Source organism: Mollisia scopiformis (genome assembly GCF_001500285.1).
Source record: "Mollisia scopiformis unplaced genomic scaffold LY89scaffold_19, whole genome shotgun sequence".
NCBI classification, from domain to species: domain Eukaryota; kingdom Fungi; phylum Ascomycota; class Leotiomycetes; order Helotiales; family Mollisiaceae; genus Mollisia; species Mollisia scopiformis.
Genome location: NW_017263599.1, coordinates 662,482 through 682,821, shown reverse-complemented (window position 1 = coordinate 682,821; position 20,340 = coordinate 662,482). Strand labels below are relative to the sequence as shown.

The 20,340-nt window shown below is 47.0% G+C and overlaps 9 protein-coding genes across 9 annotated transcripts; 5 read left to right on the top strand and 4 right to left on the bottom strand.

Annotated features, from left to right (window-relative positions):
- Window positions 1-1,854: 1,854 nt before the first annotated feature.
- Window positions 1,855-4,234, bottom strand: LY89DRAFT_687528 (HET-domain-containing protein). Its single transcript, XM_018215518.1, has one exon. It carries the CDS (start codon window positions 4,150-4,152, stop codon window positions 2,089-2,091), a length of 2,064 nt encoding a protein of 687 aa, XP_018067756.1. The 5' UTR covers window positions 4,153-4,234; the 3' UTR covers window positions 1,855-2,088.
- Window positions 4,235-5,099: 865 nt separating this feature from the next.
- On the top strand, window positions 5,100-6,422 carry LY89DRAFT_754130 (uncharacterized protein; the record flags this gene model as incomplete). Its single annotated transcript, XM_018221307.1, has 3 exons — window positions 5,100-5,255; window positions 5,306-5,908; window positions 5,961-6,422. 3 exons carry the CDS (start codon window positions 5,100-5,102, stop codon window positions 6,327-6,329), a joined length of 1,128 nt encoding a protein of 375 aa, XP_018067755.1. The 3' UTR covers window positions 6,330-6,422.
- Window positions 6,423-6,832: 410 nt separating this feature from the next.
- On the top strand, window positions 6,833-8,212 carry LY89DRAFT_622269 (metallo-beta-lactamase superfamily protein). Its single transcript, XM_018210966.1, has 3 exons — window positions 6,833-7,120; window positions 7,178-7,679; window positions 7,795-8,212. The coding sequence occupies exons 1-3, from the start codon at window positions 6,887-6,889 to the stop codon at window positions 8,085-8,087; spliced, it is 1,029 nt and encodes a 342-aa protein (XP_018067754.1). The 5' UTR covers window positions 6,833-6,886; the 3' UTR covers window positions 8,088-8,212.
- Window positions 8,213-8,333: 121 nt separating this feature from the next.
- On the bottom strand, window positions 8,334-9,542 carry LY89DRAFT_721421 (uncharacterized protein; the record flags this gene model as incomplete). Its single annotated transcript, XM_018218649.1, has 2 exons — window positions 9,524-9,542; window positions 8,334-9,469 (listed from the first exon to the last, which is right to left on the bottom strand). The coding sequence occupies exon 2, from the start codon at window positions 9,375-9,377 to the stop codon at window positions 8,334-8,336; it is 1,044 nt and encodes a 347-aa protein (XP_018067753.1). The 5' UTR covers window positions 9,378-9,469; window positions 9,524-9,542.
- A 563-nt stretch (window positions 9,543-10,105) lies between these two features.
- LY89DRAFT_699240 (aldolase) lies at window positions 10,106-11,308 on the top strand (the record flags this gene model as incomplete). Its single annotated transcript, XM_018217040.1, has 2 exons — window positions 10,106-10,390; window positions 10,439-11,308. The coding sequence occupies 2 exons, from the start codon at window positions 10,106-10,108 to the stop codon at window positions 11,306-11,308; spliced, it is 1,155 nt and encodes a 384-aa protein (XP_018067752.1).
- A 237-nt stretch (window positions 11,309-11,545) lies between these two features.
- On the bottom strand, window positions 11,546-12,391 carry LY89DRAFT_737379 (uncharacterized protein; the record flags this gene model as incomplete). Its single annotated transcript, XM_018220244.1, has 1 exon — window positions 11,546-12,391. One exon carries the CDS (start codon window positions 12,389-12,391, stop codon window positions 11,546-11,548), a length of 846 nt encoding a protein of 281 aa, XP_018067751.1.
- Window positions 12,392-13,158: 767 nt separating this feature from the next.
- LY89DRAFT_672614 (uncharacterized protein) lies at window positions 13,159-13,680 on the bottom strand (the record flags this gene model as incomplete). The annotated part of the gene is made up of 1 exon (XM_018213291.1): window positions 13,159-13,680. The coding sequence occupies one exon, from the start codon at window positions 13,678-13,680 to the stop codon at window positions 13,159-13,161; it is 522 nt and encodes a 173-aa protein (XP_018067988.1).
- A 1,835-nt stretch (window positions 13,681-15,515) lies between these two features.
- LY89DRAFT_785113 (MFS general substrate transporter) lies at window positions 15,516-17,290 on the top strand (the record flags this gene model as incomplete). The annotated part of the gene is made up of 5 exons (XM_018222858.1): window positions 15,516-15,743; window positions 15,810-16,209; window positions 16,260-16,321; window positions 16,371-16,946; window positions 17,003-17,290. The coding sequence occupies 5 exons, from the start codon at window positions 15,516-15,518 to the stop codon at window positions 17,255-17,257; spliced, it is 1,521 nt and encodes a 506-aa protein (XP_018067750.1). The 3' UTR covers window positions 17,258-17,290.
- A 469-nt stretch (window positions 17,291-17,759) lies between these two features.
- On the top strand, window positions 17,760-20,274 carry LY89DRAFT_157850 (uncharacterized protein). The gene is made up of 4 exons (XM_018205467.1): window positions 17,760-18,178; window positions 18,228-18,552; window positions 18,696-19,035; window positions 19,085-20,274. The coding sequence occupies exons 1-4, from the start codon at window positions 17,807-17,809 to the stop codon at window positions 20,187-20,189; spliced, it is 2,142 nt and encodes a 713-aa protein (XP_018067749.1). The 5' UTR covers window positions 17,760-17,806; the 3' UTR covers window positions 20,190-20,274.
- The last annotated feature ends 66 nt before the right edge of the window (window positions 20,275-20,340 follow it).

Here is a 20,340-nt window from a genome sequence, read left to right as displayed (position 1 = left end):
GAGTTCTTTTGTATTGAGCTGCCCACCTTTGTTGAGTTATCCGTGGAGTTATTAATTAATTCGCTTAAAAATTTAATTAGATTTATTAATTAAAAGCCAATCTTGTCTAATAGCCGGGAATGGTTCTCCGCAAGCTCTGCAAAGCCTGGAGGGGAAGGGGCCCAGAGCTTGCGGAGAACCATTCCCGGCTATCAGATAAGCTGGGGGTATTCCTTCAAAACGCGCCTAACTGTATCGCTCCTGGCCAATGAAGGCACGTGATCATCAGTAGTGTCAACGGATCCATAAGAAGGCTTGTATTACAAGATTATTGTCCTTCACTGAACATCCTAATGATGGAGCAAAAAGATAACTTTGGTAGTCGGTTGTGCAGTTCGATTAGCCAGATCTATGAGAGATCAAGAGACTTATCCCAATTAGGAAATTATGTAACATTCAATAGTCAGAACGACAACACTAGAAGTTTAAAAATGGCATAAGCAAGGGTATAAAGTAGGAACTTTTCACGTGGTAGCACCTTTCATTCGAGCTCTACAGCAAGTGAGAAGACATTCTCCGAATTACCCAACCACTGAGGGCCAGGGCCTAGCCTTGACGCTCAGCACCTCTTGGCAAAACTAGCGGTCATGAAAAAAGACTAGGTCGTCGAAATCTTCCTCCCCATTTTTGATTTCCCACTCAGGGCCATTCAGGCTTCGAGCGATCTCCACAGCTTTGTTTCTCATGTTCTGACTCTCCATGGTCTCGCCAAGCCTTTCGAGAACCACAGAAAGGAACTACTGAGTCCTCGCAATATGGCCGTCATAGAATCCCTGGTTGAGCATCTCGTTAAGTAGGTCTGTCGCTTGAGTCCTTTCAATAAGTTAGCTTGGCTTAATGTTGACGAATCAGGTGCTACAAACTTTGTCACATTCAAATTGCCTTTTCGAAGCTCGTACCACGCCATTTTATATTGCCAAAACACACTCTAGGGGATGATCTGCCGTAAAGCGAGATGCCGATATCATGCGCATCTGCATGGCGTTGGTAAGCTTCATTCTCGCGGCCGAGAGACAGATACAGATTCCCTAGCCACGTCAGCGTATGTCCAAGCAATCCTGTGAGTAATTGAGGGAGCTTTCATAGTCGCCTGTCGCCACGGTAGACATTGCAAGATTTCCATACGAGCCACCCACGATAGGAAAAACATCATCCGTGGCAGCAAAAGCAGAGAGTTGTTCCTGGATCCAACTACCCGTGATGTTCTTCTGGGTACCTACAAGCACCGTGACCGGCTGAGGGACATGCGACACCTCCAGCGTCAGACACTTGTAAAGTCAGCACGTGAACTTCAGCATGTGATCTACCAAACGGGAGATAGGTAGGTACGTAGGTACTGACCCCGATTGGCTTGGGGTAAACATAGTAGGGACCAGAAGCTAGCCGGGTCCACGTCTTGAGCGACATCGTTCGAACGTTCGAAGCTGCTCGAAGGGACTTCGAGAAGTGACTGTTGCCAGGTCAGAAGTGATTGATAAAGTGTTTTCGTAAGGTTCAGGATTTTCATCCTTCGGATCACGAAGACCTCAAGTCAAGACGACAAAGTTGAAAGAAAAATAACTTCGCACGCACAATTACGTGCCGGTACCGATTAACTTTGTCGGAATGATAAATAGCTACCTACCTAGGTAGGCATGTACGGAACACGTGACCCTCACGTGACACGTATATATATTTAATTCAACGTTTGATGATTTCCTCCGAATAATTGACAAAGTTCACCAATTGGAGTTATTCGGCGCGGGGCATGTAGAGATATGTGCTTATCTCACTCAATTCTTGTATTTAGCCAAACCTTGGCAAACAACATAGTTGATCTTTTCTTGCGCTTATTAGCCGAGATCTTGTGCTGCAATAGTTCTTCCGAGGTAATCACGGTTGAACGAATGAATGGCTGTGTGAAGAATCAACTGGCAGGGTGCTACGCAAGAGCGTTCCTCCGCCCCCGCGCCCCTCGATGAGGCTCAACATCCTACAAGATAGATTCCAACACTGAAGCAACAAACTTTGCGCAGACAATAAGCTAGCCGCGGTTGTATTACATCTATGTTAGATTAACTTGATCCGCTTCGTCTTCCCTAGCCAACGTGGAGCCGGTATCTCGAAATGTTCCCCCTCCCAACCCAATTCGAAATACCCCACCCGTGACCAACGTGATCGTGACAGAAGAGATAGGTTCTCTGGCTTTTTCTGCACAAAAATACCGTAGAAAATCGTACGTTCTAAGTCGGGCCAACGTTCAGCTACACGAAGAATTTGCAAAGCCCATATCTCTAATTCTTCGCCTGTATCTTCATCGGGTACCGTCTTTAGACCACTCATGTTCGGCTGTGCATCACTTTTGAGTTTCGAACTGATCCAATTATCTGGACAGGTGGATTCGTGAAGTAAAATCTCAGAAATTCGGACGAGTGGAGCTTGCAGAACAATCTCAGTACTCGTGGCGGAGAGAACATCAGCTATCCACATGACCTCCGAAGTTTCACGGTCATATCTAGAAATAGCAGGCCACCAGATGGCTGCTTTGAGAGAGATCCATGACCATGATGGTGCATAGAGTTCCGCTTCTGTTTCTAAGGTTTGGTGCGGTCTATTTCCAGGCACATCTGCACTCCATAGAAGTTCTTCTCGCAAGTAATCTTGCCAAAGTCCTCGGCGCAATTTCATCCTAGATGTCTCCTCCACCTTTGTGGCCAATCCGGAAACTGCTGGCCAACGGTCTTCAAACCTTGTGATCTCGCAACTTGTGTACTCGTGAATAAGGGCCGCCCAGGACGCCCTCCAACGGCTGTAGTTCCCATCCTTACATTCATCAAGCAGGTCATGGAAAACGCTTTTCAATCCGCTTTTCTGCGGATTCGGTCCGCCATACGGATTCCCCTGTATTAACTTGACAGCGCTTTTTTCAGCATTCCAGAGATACCCCATACGAGGATTGTTTTCAGATGCTACGGATTGATTGCACTCCCAGAAGATCATATCCGCTCCATAGTATAATGTTCTAGGGCAGAGCGCGCGTTCTTGGACAACCCAAGCTCTTCTGTGCAACGGTGCGCGAATCGGACGTTGCGTATCGGGCCCAGCGGGTCTGAAGTCTGTTGTGATATATAAACAGCTTTCATTATCGACTTGGCAAGCATCGAATTCCAGAGGGTCTCGACGAGTAAAGCATCCTCTGCTACTATCCTCCGCATTGAGGGCTGCAATGGTACAGACCGCATTCCGATAGATACTGCCCATGATTGTGACTTGCTGATCCCAATCTGTTCCCAAGTCCTGAATGATGCATAAGGAGTCAATCCATATGAATTGATAGCCTAGTCTTGCGGTAATGACCACCGCATCCCAGAAAGTCTGTGGCAAGTCTTCCACTGGAATAGATTTCAGAAATGACCGTCTTGTCTTAGTTGTCAATTGGAGTGGCACTTTGCCGCCCCAGCAATGACTTAGAGCTAAATAGGGCTCTTCTTTTGTTGCGAATGGATTCTCATAGAGTTGAATAGAGACTCTTGTACCGACAACGTTCACTCTGACTAGCCGCAGAAGGCTGGAACTGGGTGTGTTGACGCTACACACATCCTGATGTTCGTTGATGCATGTTTGGAGCCAGGTATTAGCGCGAGAAAAGCTCTCAAGGGAGTCTGTTCCAAATGATCGTAGCGTACCGTACGGCTCATCTGGCAGATTGATCTCAGACAACCAGTCATCCCTCTGAAAACTCATGATTCGGGCCACGAGCCTTTCCACTTCTCCCTGCCGAATTCGAACATCGCAACCATTTGTTGTTTCCGTAATAAGAATCTCATACGAAAAGCCTTCTCTTTCTCTGCGCCGGGTGTCTTCCGTAACGCAACGTCTACGAAGGATGGAGCAGAAGTGGCACCCTTCAAAAGCCGAATAAACAACGCCGTCAAGGGTCTCGTAATGTTGGAAAGATTCTTGGTCGTCCGATCCACCGACCCACTTCAACCTATTGTCTTGGATAATCTTCGATCTCCGGATGAGATGTCGGCATTTTTGACAAAGGTGGCGAAACTTAGGCTCTGCTGGGGTCAAGTTGCGCAGTACACGCGGTACGGTATGAGTTGTAGACGATTGAGACCCTTCAGACATTTTCAGGGCATCTAGATGACAACAGAACCTAAACCGACTAAGGCGTCTTTGAATATGTATTCTCTCTTTATTTAAATACGATATTCTAGGCCGTAGTGACCTCATCGCGTGTTGTGTTATCCTGGCATCATGCCGCATGCCGCTACAGTAGCTGACTAATCCGAGAAACCCTGTCCATTTGAGCTCATGGGCATCACTTTACACACTTCGAACAAAACGTTAGTGTTTGTTGAGCTCTGTGCTCAACTTCAATTCTGAGTATTTCATTCGTTTCGTCCTAGTTCACTAACAAATGTACAACTATTTCCTGGACATTATAGTCTCCATAAACACGGTTTTGACCAAGTCTTGAAACCTGCGTAGCTGTGCTATATAGTAGCAAAGTAGAATGATCTAGGCAGGCAATGCTGGGTATTATCTGGCTTTCCTTGTCTATCCGCATTATGTGATTTTTTCACAGGCTGACAGACAATGATATCAAACCTATTCTTAGACGTGCAATATGATTTGGAGCAAAGGAGAATCTAGAATACTGCCTCCATCATTGTCATTAAGAAGCTTGCTTAGTAGAAATAGGGGAGAATGAAGCACCCCGAACAAACACTTCACGGTGTACTGTTACTGCACACCCAGGACAATACCACTTTCTAGTAGAAGGATCAAGATATCGATTCATTACTTCTAGTGTCATCTCGACTCTTGACCTGGCAAATACGACCCTCAGAAGCTACGGCCAGTACTTCTAGAACTGACCACAAAATGTCTTCCGCGCGCCTTCCATGAGGATTTCTATCCATCCGTTTCTATCACTTCCTTTTCATCCTTTGAAAACCAACTTTCGTATCGCTCTTTGCGCTTCCTTCAAACCCATACTTTTTAATTACGGATAGGATCAGCGTGGCATCATATAGCTTATCAAAAATAGCCACCCACAACGAATGAGCGATATGGAGGAAATGAGGAGCGATAACAGCCAAGGTGGAGCCACGTACACAGAGACAACGAACAGTGATGATAACGAAGCGCCAGAAACCAGAATACCTCGCAAAGCTTATGTCAAGGAGATAAAAGATGAGACGAGACAAGACAGCCTACGAACCAATGTATGCTCTCAGAGAGTGCACTTGGAAATTTGAAAGCTAATTATACTCAGGAAATCGCGCACTTGGCTCGTTTCACCTCCCAGCCAGCACCACGCGAGTGCCTTCTTAACATGTCTCTTAAAGACACCTTCATCCACCACCGCCGCATGAAGACACTCGAAGATGTATACGGAATCATCGAAAAGTTCAACGACGGTGTGAGTAGTGGGAAAGAACTGCTGGTCATTAAAACTGAGATCTTTTACCTCCAACGGATATGCTCCATCGTGATGTCTAGCTTTCCTGAAAGCAGGCCCGGGAACGTGGGCCAGATTCCATGCGATGACTTGCAGCTTGCCCTGTGGGATGTAGACATTGGCCAAATCGAGGAAGAAATCTTGTTGACACCGACTACAGTACTCGCACTTTCCAGAGTGCTAGGTAGAGTGGTAGGAAACATAAGGTTGGAAGATGCCGCTGCGCTTTGCAAGAGCAAGTCCATGTTCAGATGCTTGACACACGCGGAGATGAAAACGTTGGGGATCCGCAGCTCGTATTTTCTTCAAGGCACCGACCCCACAAAGCCAGAAGAAGATGACAAGAGAGTTTTCGAGAATCCCAAAATTGGACTCTACATCGACCGGTTCAGCCCCAATTTTCTAAACTATTTCCGGGTGAAAATCCTTCCGTCTCCAGTTAAATGCCATACTAATATGCTTTTTGTAGGCGAGGGACGGTAAATCGATTTCGGACTGGCTAGACGAGGCGCGAACCTTACGCAGGCCAACTATCGAGTTTTCACAACTAGTGAAAACCTACGGCACTCGATTAGAGATCACTGGATATCGAAGTGACACCCCAGGTAGCTTCAGTACCGCTTTGGGAATTCTTTTGGATGAACGGGATGACTTGCTGCAGAAGTACGCCGACTTGCAAGAAGAGGCCGCAAAGACAAAGGATAGACTAACAAAAGTAAATGAGGAACTGACTTCGATCAATGGAATTCTCAATCGGAAGGATGAAGAAAACAAGCAGTTGGAGCAGGAGAATGCCAATCTCAAAAGCGAAAAGAGGCAACTGAAGAAACGGGGCTAAGACGTAGCTTCATACCTGTTAGACATAGCAATCTCGCAATGGCCTCCTCAAGAACGGACAATCTCTACATTATAAGTTCTGTATCGATCACGGTGCTCGAGAATGAAAATATGAAGCAGCTTCCCCAGTCTCAACTATGTTCCGCAATTGATCTTTTGCATACCCGCTGTGACACGGACCAAGGATAGCTAGAGGAGATCAGTAGGCTTTATCGGTTAAGATCCTTCGGCCTCGTGGCGTGTCCTTTGATTTGTCGCTTCACCTGACCGAGGTATGATTAGTCGTAGTGCTTACTCCACATCTTGCCTACCCTTGCTCAACTTGTATGCACCGACATCCTCGTTTCATGGAATAAGTGAAGCGGCTTGATGGTTTGTAATCTGTATATAAGAATCCAATGGCCTCATCGACGTTGATTTTAAGGAACACTATCTAAAGCGGGAACTACCTAAATATTAGTCCTCGGCAATTCCACTCAGTTCCTCGCCTCATCTCATCTTTTACTTCCTCCCAAAACTCTCTCTTTCTCATCATCAACCCATTCAAAACTCACGATCATGACACCTCAGCATTTCAACCTCGTCGAAGTCGACACCCTCGAAGCAATCGTAATAATCGACAACGAAATCGACATAATGTCCACCGTTCCCCATAACACCGTAACAAACACCGGCCGCATGCCCAACCTCTCCCTCTCACAACCCTCCAACATCTCCAAGCGCGGAGACTGCCAGAAAGAAATGCCCATGGAAGCCATCTGCTGCGGCGCTCACGGACTCAGCATTCTCATCGTACCCCCCCTCCCCCACCCCTTCTTTCGAACCAACAAATGACCAGACCCATACCAGACCGTAACAAAAGGAGCCCAAAAACACAGCATGCTCTTCGACGTTGGTCCCGAAGAAGAAGCCTGGGAACGCAACGCCAAACGTCTATCCATCGATCTGAAAACCATCGAACGAATCCAGCTCTCGCACTGGCACCGCGACCACTCGGGCGGTATGCTAAGAGCCATCTCCATGATCACCTCTTCCAACCCGCCTTCACCTGTAGTAACAGATCTCCATCCCTCCCGACCCACGTATCGTGGTTTCATGGTTGGTAGTACGCCGATTTCTATGCAAGTCGATCCGTCGTTCGAAGAAATGGAGGATGCAGGAGCCGTGGTGGAGAAGTTTGAAGAAGCGCATACGGTGCTTGATGATATGTTTCTTGTGTCTGGGGAGATTCCCAGGTTCACGGGGTACGAGAAGGGGGTTAAGGGCGGGATTAGATTTGAGGAGGATCGGGAGGAGTGGGTGAAGGATGAGGAGATTTTGGATGAGAGGTTTTTGATGTGTAATCTGAAAGGTGATTTCCGCTCTCACCGGCTCTAAACTTCACTTCTGGCCTGTCTCGACAGTGGAAAGAGCTCTGAGCAATTCTAGGCACCATTTTAACATCGGAAAGCTGACACATCACAAAGGCAAAGGTATAATCCTCTTCACAGGTTGCTCCCACGGTGGTGTGGTGAACACCGCTTTACACGCAAAGAGCCTACTGAATGATGAAGTCCCGCTCTACGCTGTCGTGGGCGGATATCATCTTGTGGGCGAACAAGAAGCCAACGTCGAGGCCACGGTTAGAGATCTGAAGAAGCTTGACCCGAAAGTCTTGTTACCAGGACATTGTAGCGGATGGAGGGTTAAACTTGAGATTGAGAAGCAGATGCCAGGCCGATTGGTTCCTTGTGGTGTTGGGGCTAGGCTTAGTTTCTAAGAGTTAGTGCTATGGGAGAAGTGCTCTCTGAAAAGGGCTCGATGATACGGGGAGGACAGAGAGTGTTCGAGCAAACTCCATGGAATCTTGTTACTTTTTGCGCGATATGTATACGGTACCTGAAGGAAAATGCGTGTAGACTGTTTCTATTCGGTCCAGACCATGACTCTATCCGCTACTATCAAAGCCTTCTCATTCTCCAACTCCATCACTGATGAGCCACCATATCCTTGCCCACAAACGCGCCTATGTGTCGACAACCAAATCTTGCACAGAGCAGTAATGTTTGTCTGTGATACTTGCATCGCCCATGGCAGCTCGGATGAAGAACATGTCTCGCCCTCGTTGTACAGCCCAGTTCCGAACTTCCGGGATGCCATTGATCCCTTTGTAGCCACTCACCAACTCCAACGCTTTCTGGAGGCTCTCTAACCGACCAAATTGCCCGTCCTTCGGAACAGAAGATGATTTCAACTTAGCCTTGAAACAATACCCGATTTCGTGCGATTTGTCCCAGAACAGAGCAGCCGGAAACCACCAAGATCTTGCCACCGGGTTCGGGTCGAGGGTTAGTGTAATATTTAATGATACGGAGCAACTTTGCTCGATTTGTTGCAACACAGAAGATGGGAATGTGTGATCTGCTGCAAGCTCGTGAACACCAGGGCACACCGCGGGATCGATTTCTATAGAGGGAAGTAGGCATCGTGGTTTTACTCTACGTTTTCTGATCCAGTGAATGAAGATAGAATTATCCTGTGGGACCTCGATAATTGGGTGAACTGTCAATCTTATCTCATGAGGCCCCACAAGATCTCTCCTGCCAATGGAGAGTGAAGGGATCTTTCTTGGCACGTTGGGAAATGAGACCGGAAAGATTGTTGCGACTGAATCTGAGCTTTGGATGAAATCTGAAGAATCCGTGGTATGACTCATACCATTTCTTAGAGCCATTGGATTTGATGAGATGAAGCTTCCAGGGCCAGCCAAGCTAGTCGAGTTACTGCCCGCCGGGAAACCATCCATTCCTGTCGTGGAGTGTGATTGTTGCGGATTGGTCAAAAGGCCAACGTCTTGACCATCCCCGGGAGAATGGCATGGTGTATTCAAAGTACTGCTTCCTTCCTCCGATCCTCCGCCAGCTTCCAATACCAGATCGCGCAAGTCCCATTTCCTGCAAAGGCTCTCTCCAGCACAACCCTCTCCGCCGCCAAAAGTAAAGCAATTAAGGCAGATTCCAGGCGGTACTTCGCCAATTGGGGGAAGTTTGTCCCATCCGGACAGGTCCATTGGGTTGCCGTCAAGGATCGGATTGAACTTCGAATAGGGGATATCTGGAGTTAAGTTGGATGATTTCGCCGATTGAGGCGCCACCACAGGTTCTAGAGTGTTCTGAGCGTCAAGCAGCATCTGAGGGACATTAAGAGTGCACTTACGCGATTAATTCTGCTGGGGAGATGATATACTGTCGTACGTATTTGAATGTTGGGGACGATGTAGCTGATGAAGGTCGTTGATAAAGCATGCGCAGAGAAAGAGCAGAAGAATAAGAGAAAGACACAGGATGCTAAACAACGTAGAGGATAAGAATCATTTTGAGAAGGGACGAGCCTGAGTGAAGCTCTTCTGAGAAGGAACTAAAGCTGGAGTTGCGCCTTCCATTCTGGATCTCTTCATAACGAGGAGCTGCATATGAACTATCAAGCAGCTTTCAATGCTCTGCACCTTCAAACAACGGCCTTCAGAGAGATGCTGCAAAGCTTGATAACGCTGACGAGTTCGACTAGAAGTTTAGCTTCTTTTTGTCTTTACGATCCCGTTGATTATACGAATGTATGGAATGGAAAGAGAGTTTTCATCGGAAGTTGTTGGAGGCATCAAACTTTGGAGATGGTCCTGCTTGGTCCGTGCATGAGCTTCGGAACTTCCCCGCATTCTTCCAAGCTTCACCACCTGCATTCTTCACCACCACCACCACCACCACCACACCACAAACCACTGACGATGCGTCTTTCACTATGCAGTGCCTACGGCCATTAACACGACGAATCCCCATCCATTTACGACCTCATCACCTCCGAGCATTCTCTTCCGCTGTTGATCCAGCTGCCAGCAAGGATCACCAACATCATGCCACCAACAACTTCGTGAAGATTGTGGAGGTAGGCCCACGAGATGGTCTGCAGAACGAAAAGAGGACGATTCCCTTGACTACAAAGATAGAATTGATTTCGAAATTGGCTAGGACCGGTCTGACGGACATCGAAGCTGGATCTTTCGTTGCTCCTAAGTGGGTTCCGCAGGCATGTTGTCCTTCACCTCACCCAAGCTCTAGCTAACCTGTTTTGCAGATGGCAGACTCGAATGAAATCCTCGAATACCTTCTGAAATATCCTCCAACGTCTTTGAACCCGATATCATACTCATTCCTCGCACCGAACGCTCGTGGACTCGATAATGCCCTCTCCATCCTCCGATCGAATCCAAAGACGTACCAGACCTTCTCCGAGCAATCATCTCCATATGAGCCAGATGAGTCTGGTATATCGAACGAATCGGCATCGGATCCCAATACTGCCCCACCCTTCGTCGAAATGTCTGTGTTTGCAGCGGCAACAGAATCGTTCTCTCAGAAGAATTTGAACTGCAGCATAGACGCCTCGCTTGAGAAGTTCAAAGAGGTAATTGTCGGCGCAAAGGCAATGGGCCTACGAGTAAGGGCATACATATCTGTGGTTCTTGGTTGCCCATTCGAAGGCTATGACGTTGATCCTCGAAAAGTGGCAGAGATTGCTTGTGATTTGATGGAGATGGGGGCTGATGAGATTGACCTCGGTGATACCACCGGAATGGGTACCGCTCCGCGTACAGCTGAGTTACTACATGCCATGCAAGCTGCAGGAATACGAAATGAGGATTTGACGATGCATTTTCACGATACATACGGCCAAGCGTTAGTCAATACTGCTATTAGTCTAGAGCATGGCATTCGAAGATTCGATGCTAGTGTAGGTGGTCTTGGCGGATGTCCGTACAGTCCAGGAGCCACTGGCAACGTCAGTACTGAAGATATTGTCTACTTCATGGAAAGCTTGGGCATGGATACTGGGCTTGACCTCGATACACTGTGCGATATTGGAGACTGGATCACCAAGGAGATTGGAAAGACGAACTCGAGTAGCGTAGGGAAAGCTATTCTAGGGAAACGACAAAAAGCTTGAGGATCTGATATGGCCAGGGACACATCAGATGGAGCTGAATCTCAAGGAAGCTTAATATTCATACCTACCAATCTAAACAATAGAGTATGATCTCCCGGCCTCCAGTGCTTACCACCCCTTATACGCACAGTGCTTTCGTTCCGAACCACGCCTCTGAGAAATTGTCTCCAAAACCTGCTCTCTACCAATTATCAAGACAGTCGACTTGTCCTTCCCATGTGAAGACTGGCTAAACCTCTACCGAGAACTGCTTGGCCTATTCGAATTCTTCCCGTCATCCCCTTTCGGACCCTTCTTGCTGCTGACCACCAGGGTCTTTTCCTTCTTACCTTTGCTCGCCACTGGTGTAGCCTTCGTTTTGGTCAACTTTGATTTTTTCTGAGGAGGTGATTGAGGCTCATCGCTCTCTACCGGCTCCTCTCTCGCCGCTGGTGTCGCTTCCCTGCTCAGCTGCTTTAGCTTCTTTGGAAGCGTTCTCAACAACGTTGTCTTCGTTGGAAAAGACGCTCGAACCTCTCCGCTGTCAACTTCCTCTTCCTCTTCTTCTGTTCGTCGTCTCTTCTTTCCCTCCTTTGGTTTTGGTGTTGTCGTGGGCTTCCTCTTTGATTTATTGGGAGGATCGATTCTTGGGGTGTTTTCGATGCCGCTGCTCTGACTCTCCTCCTCATCTGAGACCCCCGGGTTATCTTCAGGTTTCACCATAAAACACTTCACCGTCATGAAATCCTTCCATCCTCTGTCCTTCATGACATTCAAGCAATCGTGCAAATCTGCATTCAATAACGGCCTAGTTTCAGCTCCTCCCTCGATCCCAGTCCAATGAATCCAAACTTCTGCTTGTTTTGCTTCCATTGCACAGCCCCAGGAATCTTGAATTTCTTTTTTGAGACCGAATCGTCCGGCTCTTATGAGTTTAGCGGTGGCGCTGACTAGATCGTTTGTTTTGGGTTTCTTGGGGAGGGATATGATGACTGGAATGGTACATCTCAGGTGATCCGCTTCTTCGGCGCCAGATGGATCGTCGTCAGGAGGATCATGGTATAATTCGAGTCTCGCAATGATATGGATTTCGTTTTCCGCCATAGTGGAGTAGAAGTCGCCACGGCCAGCGATGGGGTCAACTAGTGAAGTCGTCTTTGCGGTCAGTAGTAGCTGGTATTATCTGGTTCCCAAGTGCGATTTTGATATGTCGTGTCATTATTATCGCTTTGTGCATGACTTCAGTTGCTCTTAGTTGTCTTCAACTTTGATTGCGAAGCTAGGCATTGAGCATGACTCCATCACCAGCAAAGAAGAGCAACTAAGCAATCGTCTGACTGCTACGTAGATCATAAAAATGTCGAACCGTTACTTAACTGAATCGGAAGTAAACGTGCCATCTACATTTTCTTTCTCTATTTAACTTATTTTCTTTATCGCTCTTAGTTTATCATAGCCAATGATGAGAACAGCAAACAATATGTAGGAGATAATCGTGCCTAGTGGACTGTGCCACGTTCTGTCATAAGGACTCTTGTTCTTTGCTACATGCAACAAACCACTCTTTCCACGTGAAGCTTCAATGATAGAACATGGTTGTCTCTCCATTGAAGGCGTACAAATGGTTCGAGACTTAGGGCCTTTCAAAGGCTGATATGATTCAAAGCTTCCACTGGTGGAACATGCTGTCAGCAGCGAACTGGATATTAAAGCTGATATGAAGCTCCTTGTATTGTCCTGCAAAGTCAACTTTAAGTACAGCAAGTAGGGTTTCAAGTGGTCTGTTTCAAACGCTCATCATTAGCACTGTTGCTCCCCGATCAGTGGCCCCTTTTGTTCTCGCCACACTTCCCAACTGTTGCACTATGATTTCAATCTTGAGGATTTTCAGGCGCATCATCGTACACCTCCAGATGTTCTGGACTATCCGACGAGGATCTTTCCGGCCTCCGGGCAGTAGTCAAGACGAAATAACCATTCCACTTCATCGACTCCAACAACCCATAAGCAGCAGAAACATCTTCATCACTTTTCAGCTTGACTTGTACCTGATTAGAAGCCCCATCTTCGCAACACATCGCCAACACTGGAGAGAATTCCCAATACCCCTTCAACACCACCTCTTTCTCATCTCCCTCTCTCGCCTTCCCCTTCCCCTTCCGATCCGCCTCTTGACCCGGCGCCCAAGATGGATCTCTCCCCACGCACTGAACCCAAAAGCGATTCTTGTTGATAATATCCTCGACCTCATCTATCATTTCTTCGAGCGTCTTGTAGGGGCTTATCGAAATGATTGCCGTGGCTGTTGCGGGAGTGCCTTCGTCGATCTCGTAATCGATTCGAATCAAGATTTTTCGCGGGCGCCCTGTTATTCGATGGCTTGATGGAAACATGTGGGCTTGGATACGTTTCCAAAATGGACGTAGAAATTGGAATGGTGTTTTCGTAAGAGTGGAGAAATTGATTCTTCGTGCTTAGATTTTATTTATAAGAGTTAGCTTTCCATTCATATTCGTGGGGACAAGGGTATCTCTCTACCTTTCAGGCACTTCTCCAATTCGAACTGTCAGCAATGTAAGTTTCTTCGTTCTGTCTTTGTTCTTCTGTTCTAAACTCGAACCCTTTCGTATCATACGATGGACACACTTACCTAAGTCTACGGCTCATTGCGCTTGAAACCCGTTAGAACAATGCTTGAAGTAGCCACCTTTTGAATTCTTCAATGTACATAAATTCTTTGCCCTGATACCCAGGAGAAATGGGCTTTGCCTTTACCGTTTCTTTGCATCGGTATTTTGCCTTTTCAGAAAAGTCTTACTGGCAACCATTGCTAGATTAGGTGCACGCAAGACATCTTCCAGTGAATCAAGGTCTTATCAACTGTTTTCCAAAAATCCATTGCTTTATCTATCGCTGCAATCGTCTCAAAGTCTCTTATTCAAGATCTCATCACATTCAAGATGCGACAAATCTCGTCACCATCTCTTCTTCTAGCGCCCCCTTTCTCTCCATAGCAGCTTTTCTCTCCAAATTCCTCACCACCTCTTGCAAACCACGCAAACAAATATATTCAAAAAGGTCTTCATCACAGATTTGGTCTAGGGTGCCAAATCGCCAGCAAGCGATCCTTCCAGCCACGAATCGCCATCACCTGAAGTCCAAGCTCCACCTCGGAGTCATTTCTCATAAACATGCTCAACGAATTCTCGTCAAAGACCATTTTGAGTGCTATTAAGTCCCAGGAGGACCCTGAACTCAGCCTATTCCTTGCCCATTCTTCACGCACGGTCCTGACTTTGAAGGCATCCTGGTTAATGACTGCATTCAGCTGATGCACTATTTCCTCTCGCATGAAAGGATCAGATATCATGAAAAGGCCCATGGTCGAAATGGAACGAATATCGGCATGATCGGTGAATTTGAATTCGACTGGAACAGTGACGGACATATTGGGCCTCTGCTGCTTCTGCTGGGTGTTTGCTCTGTCCCTGTGGCGGCCAATTTCAAGGTCTCGGTGTCTTGACTGCTGATCAAGAGTGAGTTACGAGAAAAGTGGTCTGATGCTATCTGGGAAATGACGGGTGTCACTTATACATAAGTAGCCAAGAAAGAAAGATTCTCGAAGGTGGATGGAAACTGCTGAGGCGTTCTGCTTCGCGCATAGTTTTGGCTAGAATCAATGATGTCCTTTGGAAGAGAGAATACGCTTCGAAGTCTCATTATATGCAGTTTCTTTAATGACTCGAACGCTTCAGCAACATTGCATCTTTGCATCTCGTCGCTGGAATTACCGTTCGGGAAGCCTCGCTAAATTTCAGGGGCTCGGTTAGTGACAGGTGGATTGACACAGGGCCAAGACCTGAATATTCCCATCTCTTCGCGAAGAGAAATGAGATCCTCCGTGGCGGTGGAGGATCGCATATTCCGCGCACTATGAATATACATCTTTGCACCAGTGATTATTGCTGGGATTGTTGCTTATGAAGCCATGAGGACGTGCCCCCTGTCGCCGTGCAAATTCCGCGGACTCGATTGCGCTAGTGGTTTCCCCCAATTTCACCAAAGCTATAACAAATATATGACCTCTGGAACTCTCGATTGCTGAGCTCAAAAAGATCACACGTTTCGTGCATCTCATTGTTTCGTTTCCAGAACGTTCATATTGTACGAATCTTCTATTCTGCTTTCCATTCGCATTGCGCCAGTGCAACCAGCAAATCTTGACAATATGGATCACTCGAAAGAGGTCGAAGATGCGCTTTCCATCCACACGGAAAGCACCAAGTTACCTGACGAAGCCCCTGACAATCAAGATCTGGAGAGTCAGCTCGGTCATCAACCCGCACCCGAAGAGAAAACGCCAACCGACCCAAACATCGTGGACTGGGATGGTCCAGATGACCCTGCTAATCCCATGAATTGGTCTACCGGAAGAAAGGTTGGAGCTATTGGCATGGTCTCTCTTATCACCCTCTTATCGTGAGTTTCCACATTTTGGTTCAAAGGCATGTCACTAACTCAGACCCGACCTCTTGCGTCAACCATCATCGCTTCGGGCGCAGAAGATGTTTTAGTAACGTTCCACTCCACGAATCAAACTCTCGGCGCATTCGTAACCTCTGTCTACCTTCTCGGATATTGTTTCGGACCTCTCGTTATCGCACCTCTGTCGGAAATATACGGTCGGACAATCCTCTATAATGTCTGCAACGCCTTCTTCTTTATCTTCAACATTGCCTGCGCGGTGGCCAACAGCTTAGGCTCTCTGATCGTCTTTCGCCTTTTGTCGGGCATTGCTGCCTCGTGCCCTATTACCCTTGGGGCAGGATCAATTAGCGATATGGTGCCATTGGAAAAGCGTGGACTGGCGATGGTGTTTTGGATAATGGGGCCGGTGCTGGGTCCGACATTTGGACCCTTAGGTTTGTTCTTGCTCATAATCTTTGAAGGAGTTCTGGCTGACCGAGAATAGCCGGAGCTTACCTTGCCCAAGCCAAGGGCTGGCGTTGGATCTTTTGGCTTCTTACTATTCTCGTAAGAAGCGCTTCTTTTTATGTTTACTTGTTTGCTGACAAGACTATAGAGTGGAGTAGTCTTCGTAATTACTTTACTTCTTATGCGCGAATCTTACGCATTCGTACTCTTGAAGCGAAAAACCGAACGCTTGCGCAAAGAGACAGGGAACTCGCACTTGAGGTCTGTGCTAGACACTGGCAGAACCAACAAGGATCTCCTGAAGTTCTCTATCGTAAGACCAACCAAGCTGCTATTCCTGTCTCCGATAGTCTTCTTGATGTCACTGTACCTAGCAATTGTCTACGGTTACTTATATCTGCTTTTCACGACTTTTCCACGAGTGTTTCAGGATCAATACGGGTTTTCAAATGGCGCTGTAGGGTTGACATACTTGGGCTCTGGAGCTGGCGCCTTTCTTGGCCTGTTTTTCTGTGGCGCTGTTTCAGATCGACTTGCCAAAGCTCTCAAGAACAGGAACGGTGGAGATCATAAGCCGGAATATCGTCTCCCCCTTATGTTTATCGGGGCTCTCATAGTACCAGCTAGTCTTTTCCTCTATGGATGGACGACTGAGTATAAAGTACACTGGATTGTTCCCATCATCGCTACCGCGATCTTCAGTTTCGGATTATTTACCGTAATGGTGAGTCGTCTCCCACGTGTCACCAAGCTTAGAACTAGAGGACTAACTAAGAATAGATGCCCACTACTACCTATCTTGTCGATGCATATACTACTTACGCTGCCTCTGTAACGGCTGCAGCAACCGTTATCCGTTCTCTTCTCGGAGCACTTCTTCCCTTAGCCGGTAGTAAGATGTATGATGCCTTGGGACTGGGATGGGGGACATCGGTTTTGGGGTTCATTGCAGTGGCTTTCATCCCAGTGCCGTTTCTTTTCTGGATGTATGGTGAACGAATTCGAAAGAGCAAGCTGTTCAGAGTCCATTTTTGAATGGAAATAGAGGTAAATGAGAGATGATAAAAGAGGCTTGTTTGTAGATTAGAACCAACTCTACTCGGAAATTTTCTTCTTGCTGGATTCACAACATATTCTGTAATAATTAGAAAAATAACCTGGAGGATTGGATTTGGGACCACAGCAAGTACAAAAACCAGGAGAGTGACAGCAAGGGGATCCGCGGAGTTAACGATACCCCTCGTTCCACGTGACTGCTATATCTCCTCGCAGAATACTCTCTGCCTTTCCACTTCTTCGATTGAAGCATTAGACTGAAAAATAAGAATATAGAAGCACTATGATCATAGCGATCTGGTCATGATTTGGACTGTCTTGATGATTGAAATGATGACTTAGCAAGGAACTGAAATTTATGGACACAATCCTCGCTGTATTTAAACTTGGCCCCACCCTTATGTCCGATTGGACGGGAATTCCGCGGCAATTCCGTCAGCCCTCACCAGACAAAAGGAGTTCTTCATTGCTCATTCAAAGTGACCTCTCCTCCATATTCTTTCCCATGGGAAATCCGTTACCACCACGATGCCGAAAGAAACCCATCGAGGCCGACCCATTAGCTGTAAATTTTGCCGCTCTCGCAAGTTGAGATGCAGCAGAGAAGCTCCGTGTTCAAATTGCGTGTCCCGCGGAATCCACTGCGATCTACAGGACCATGTTCGACCCTTGCCTACGACTTCAAGGGCTTCTGAATCCGAACTCCTTGAACGCATTCGTAATCTAGAAAGTCTTGTGAGAGTCCAACGATCGCAGGAGAACGGCAGCATAGAGCTTCATTCGGAAAGTCCTGAAACTCAGATACAGCAGTCCATCAGGTCGAGCTCAGTCCCCCAGATTGAGCATCTTGATAATGATGTCGCTTGGCTTGCGAGTATATACAGTGGTCAAAATCTCCCGGTGAGTAACAAGGCCTCCATTGCAGTGACAAGCTAACACGGAAGGGCAGGACAAAACTCAGTCCAACAAAATCGTCTTCAGGATTTGCCCAATTCGACAGTTCATGGAGGCCTGCCCATATATTATTCAGAGCGCATACCTTTCTTCGGCACGCTTTGAGCCTTTAAGATGTGTTTGGCTTCCTCAATATTCTGAAGCCAAGATACTTATCGACAAATTCGTTCGAGATATTGATCATGTCCATCATGTAGTCCACACGCCCTGGCTACCAGACATCCTCGACGAAGTGTATCAATGCCTCAACCAACAAGGCCAGGTCAAGCCTGGAAGCATTTTGCTACTTCTTGGCATATTTGCGAGCGCGACCCATGTGTGTAAGTCTCAACTACTCAGCGAATAACCTCTCATTCCTCATTACCGCTGATGGTTTTATTTCCCACTCCGTCAGAGTCATATCAAATACATATATACCAAATCATAACAAAGTGGCATGCTGACTCCGAGACTCTGACTACAGGGGTGAACAACGATTGTGAACATGGACTATTCTCCACTTGTACAGAAGCAAATGTGCAATCGCCATTATGGGTCAAAGCAGTGGAAGACGTGCTTGACATATCCCATCGAACAACATCTATCTCTGTAGAAGGCATACAAGGCATTAGCCTCGCGACATTTGTGTTATTGAATATGGAAGGATACTCTCGGAGATGTAGATCTTTGTTCAATATGGCCTTTCTGCTGGCTCGAGAACTACGAATGCATGTAATTGATCATCCGGCGAGCGACAAGCCTTTAAACACTGTCCGAGCAGAAGTTGAACGCCGGGTTTGGTGGTATCTGGTTGCGTCTGAATGGTTTGTCTCAGCTTATTATCAGTTATGACGATGTACTCATGTCTATCAGGTCGGTTCCGTTGAAATTCCAGAGCATTTCTCAGGGGATCTACTATTGTCACCTACGCCACATGCTAGTGAAGAGGCCTCTTCATATCAATGATGAGGATCTTGTCGAAGGAGGTAACTGGGTCGAAAAACCATTATGTCACCCAACTACCGCATCATATCCAGTTCTCAGAATCCGGCTTAGTGAGATAGCACGCCACATGGTCGACCGGAATCCTGTCTTCCTGGGAAATGCTGGTGGTCCAAGCCACGAAATGGTCATGGATATAGATTCCGAGATGCAGCAGCTTTGGAACGATGTTCCCTTGTTTTTTTCCATGTCGAAGGCAGATCTGATGTCGAACTATCAGCTCGATTCATCGCACGCAGCTTTTATTGTTCACCAAGGATACATGTTTCGATCACTCTTTCATGCACAAAGGTGTATAATCCATTTTCCGTATTTCACTCGTGGATTCGTCGAGCCCGAATATACCTGTTCCCGAGAGTTGTGTATCATGTCTGCTCGTCAAGTTATTCAAACCGAGGCATCATTGTCGAAGCTGGGCCTAACGGCAACATGCTACAAGTTCCTTGCCCTTCTAGTGGCGACGTTTATGGCTAGTATCATTGTACTCATGGATTTGTGCCACAACAAGTCACCATCGGGACAAGAGCAACAAAAGAAGGAAATTGCGGACGCAATTCGAATTCTTGAAGGGGCGAGGAATGAATCGGAGACTGCTGCCAAGTTCCTCGAATCTTTGATGCAGGTGATGCGTAAGCACAAGGTGCTACCCTCGAAGGATTCTGGGCCGCAGCAAGCAAGATTGGGGACTGACAATGAGGAGCTTCTAGAGACATCCCTAGGAGATAACGGTCACCTAGCTACTCCGATGAGTTTGACTGCAGCACCTCCTGCTGTTCCAGGACCTTCAGCACAATCATCAAACATATGGTGGCCGAATGAATCTACTAACATCAACATGACCGATGAAGCATTTGGAAACGGGGATTATTTGTCGTCGTACTACAATGAGTTGGCACAAAGTTTCGAGCAAGGTGTGGATGTAGGGAGCTTTGACTGGAACGACATCTTTTCGGAGCTCGACTCTTCGATTTTGTGAAAAGACAGCGGACTGGATGCTATGTGAGGAAGAGGACACAGCATCTTATTCAAGGCTTTCCATTGAAGAGTGCAGGATCAGAACTCGAGCCACTAATTATTCCACATGCAGCAACATCTTTGTCTCGATTCGGCCTTCAAGAAGCACAACG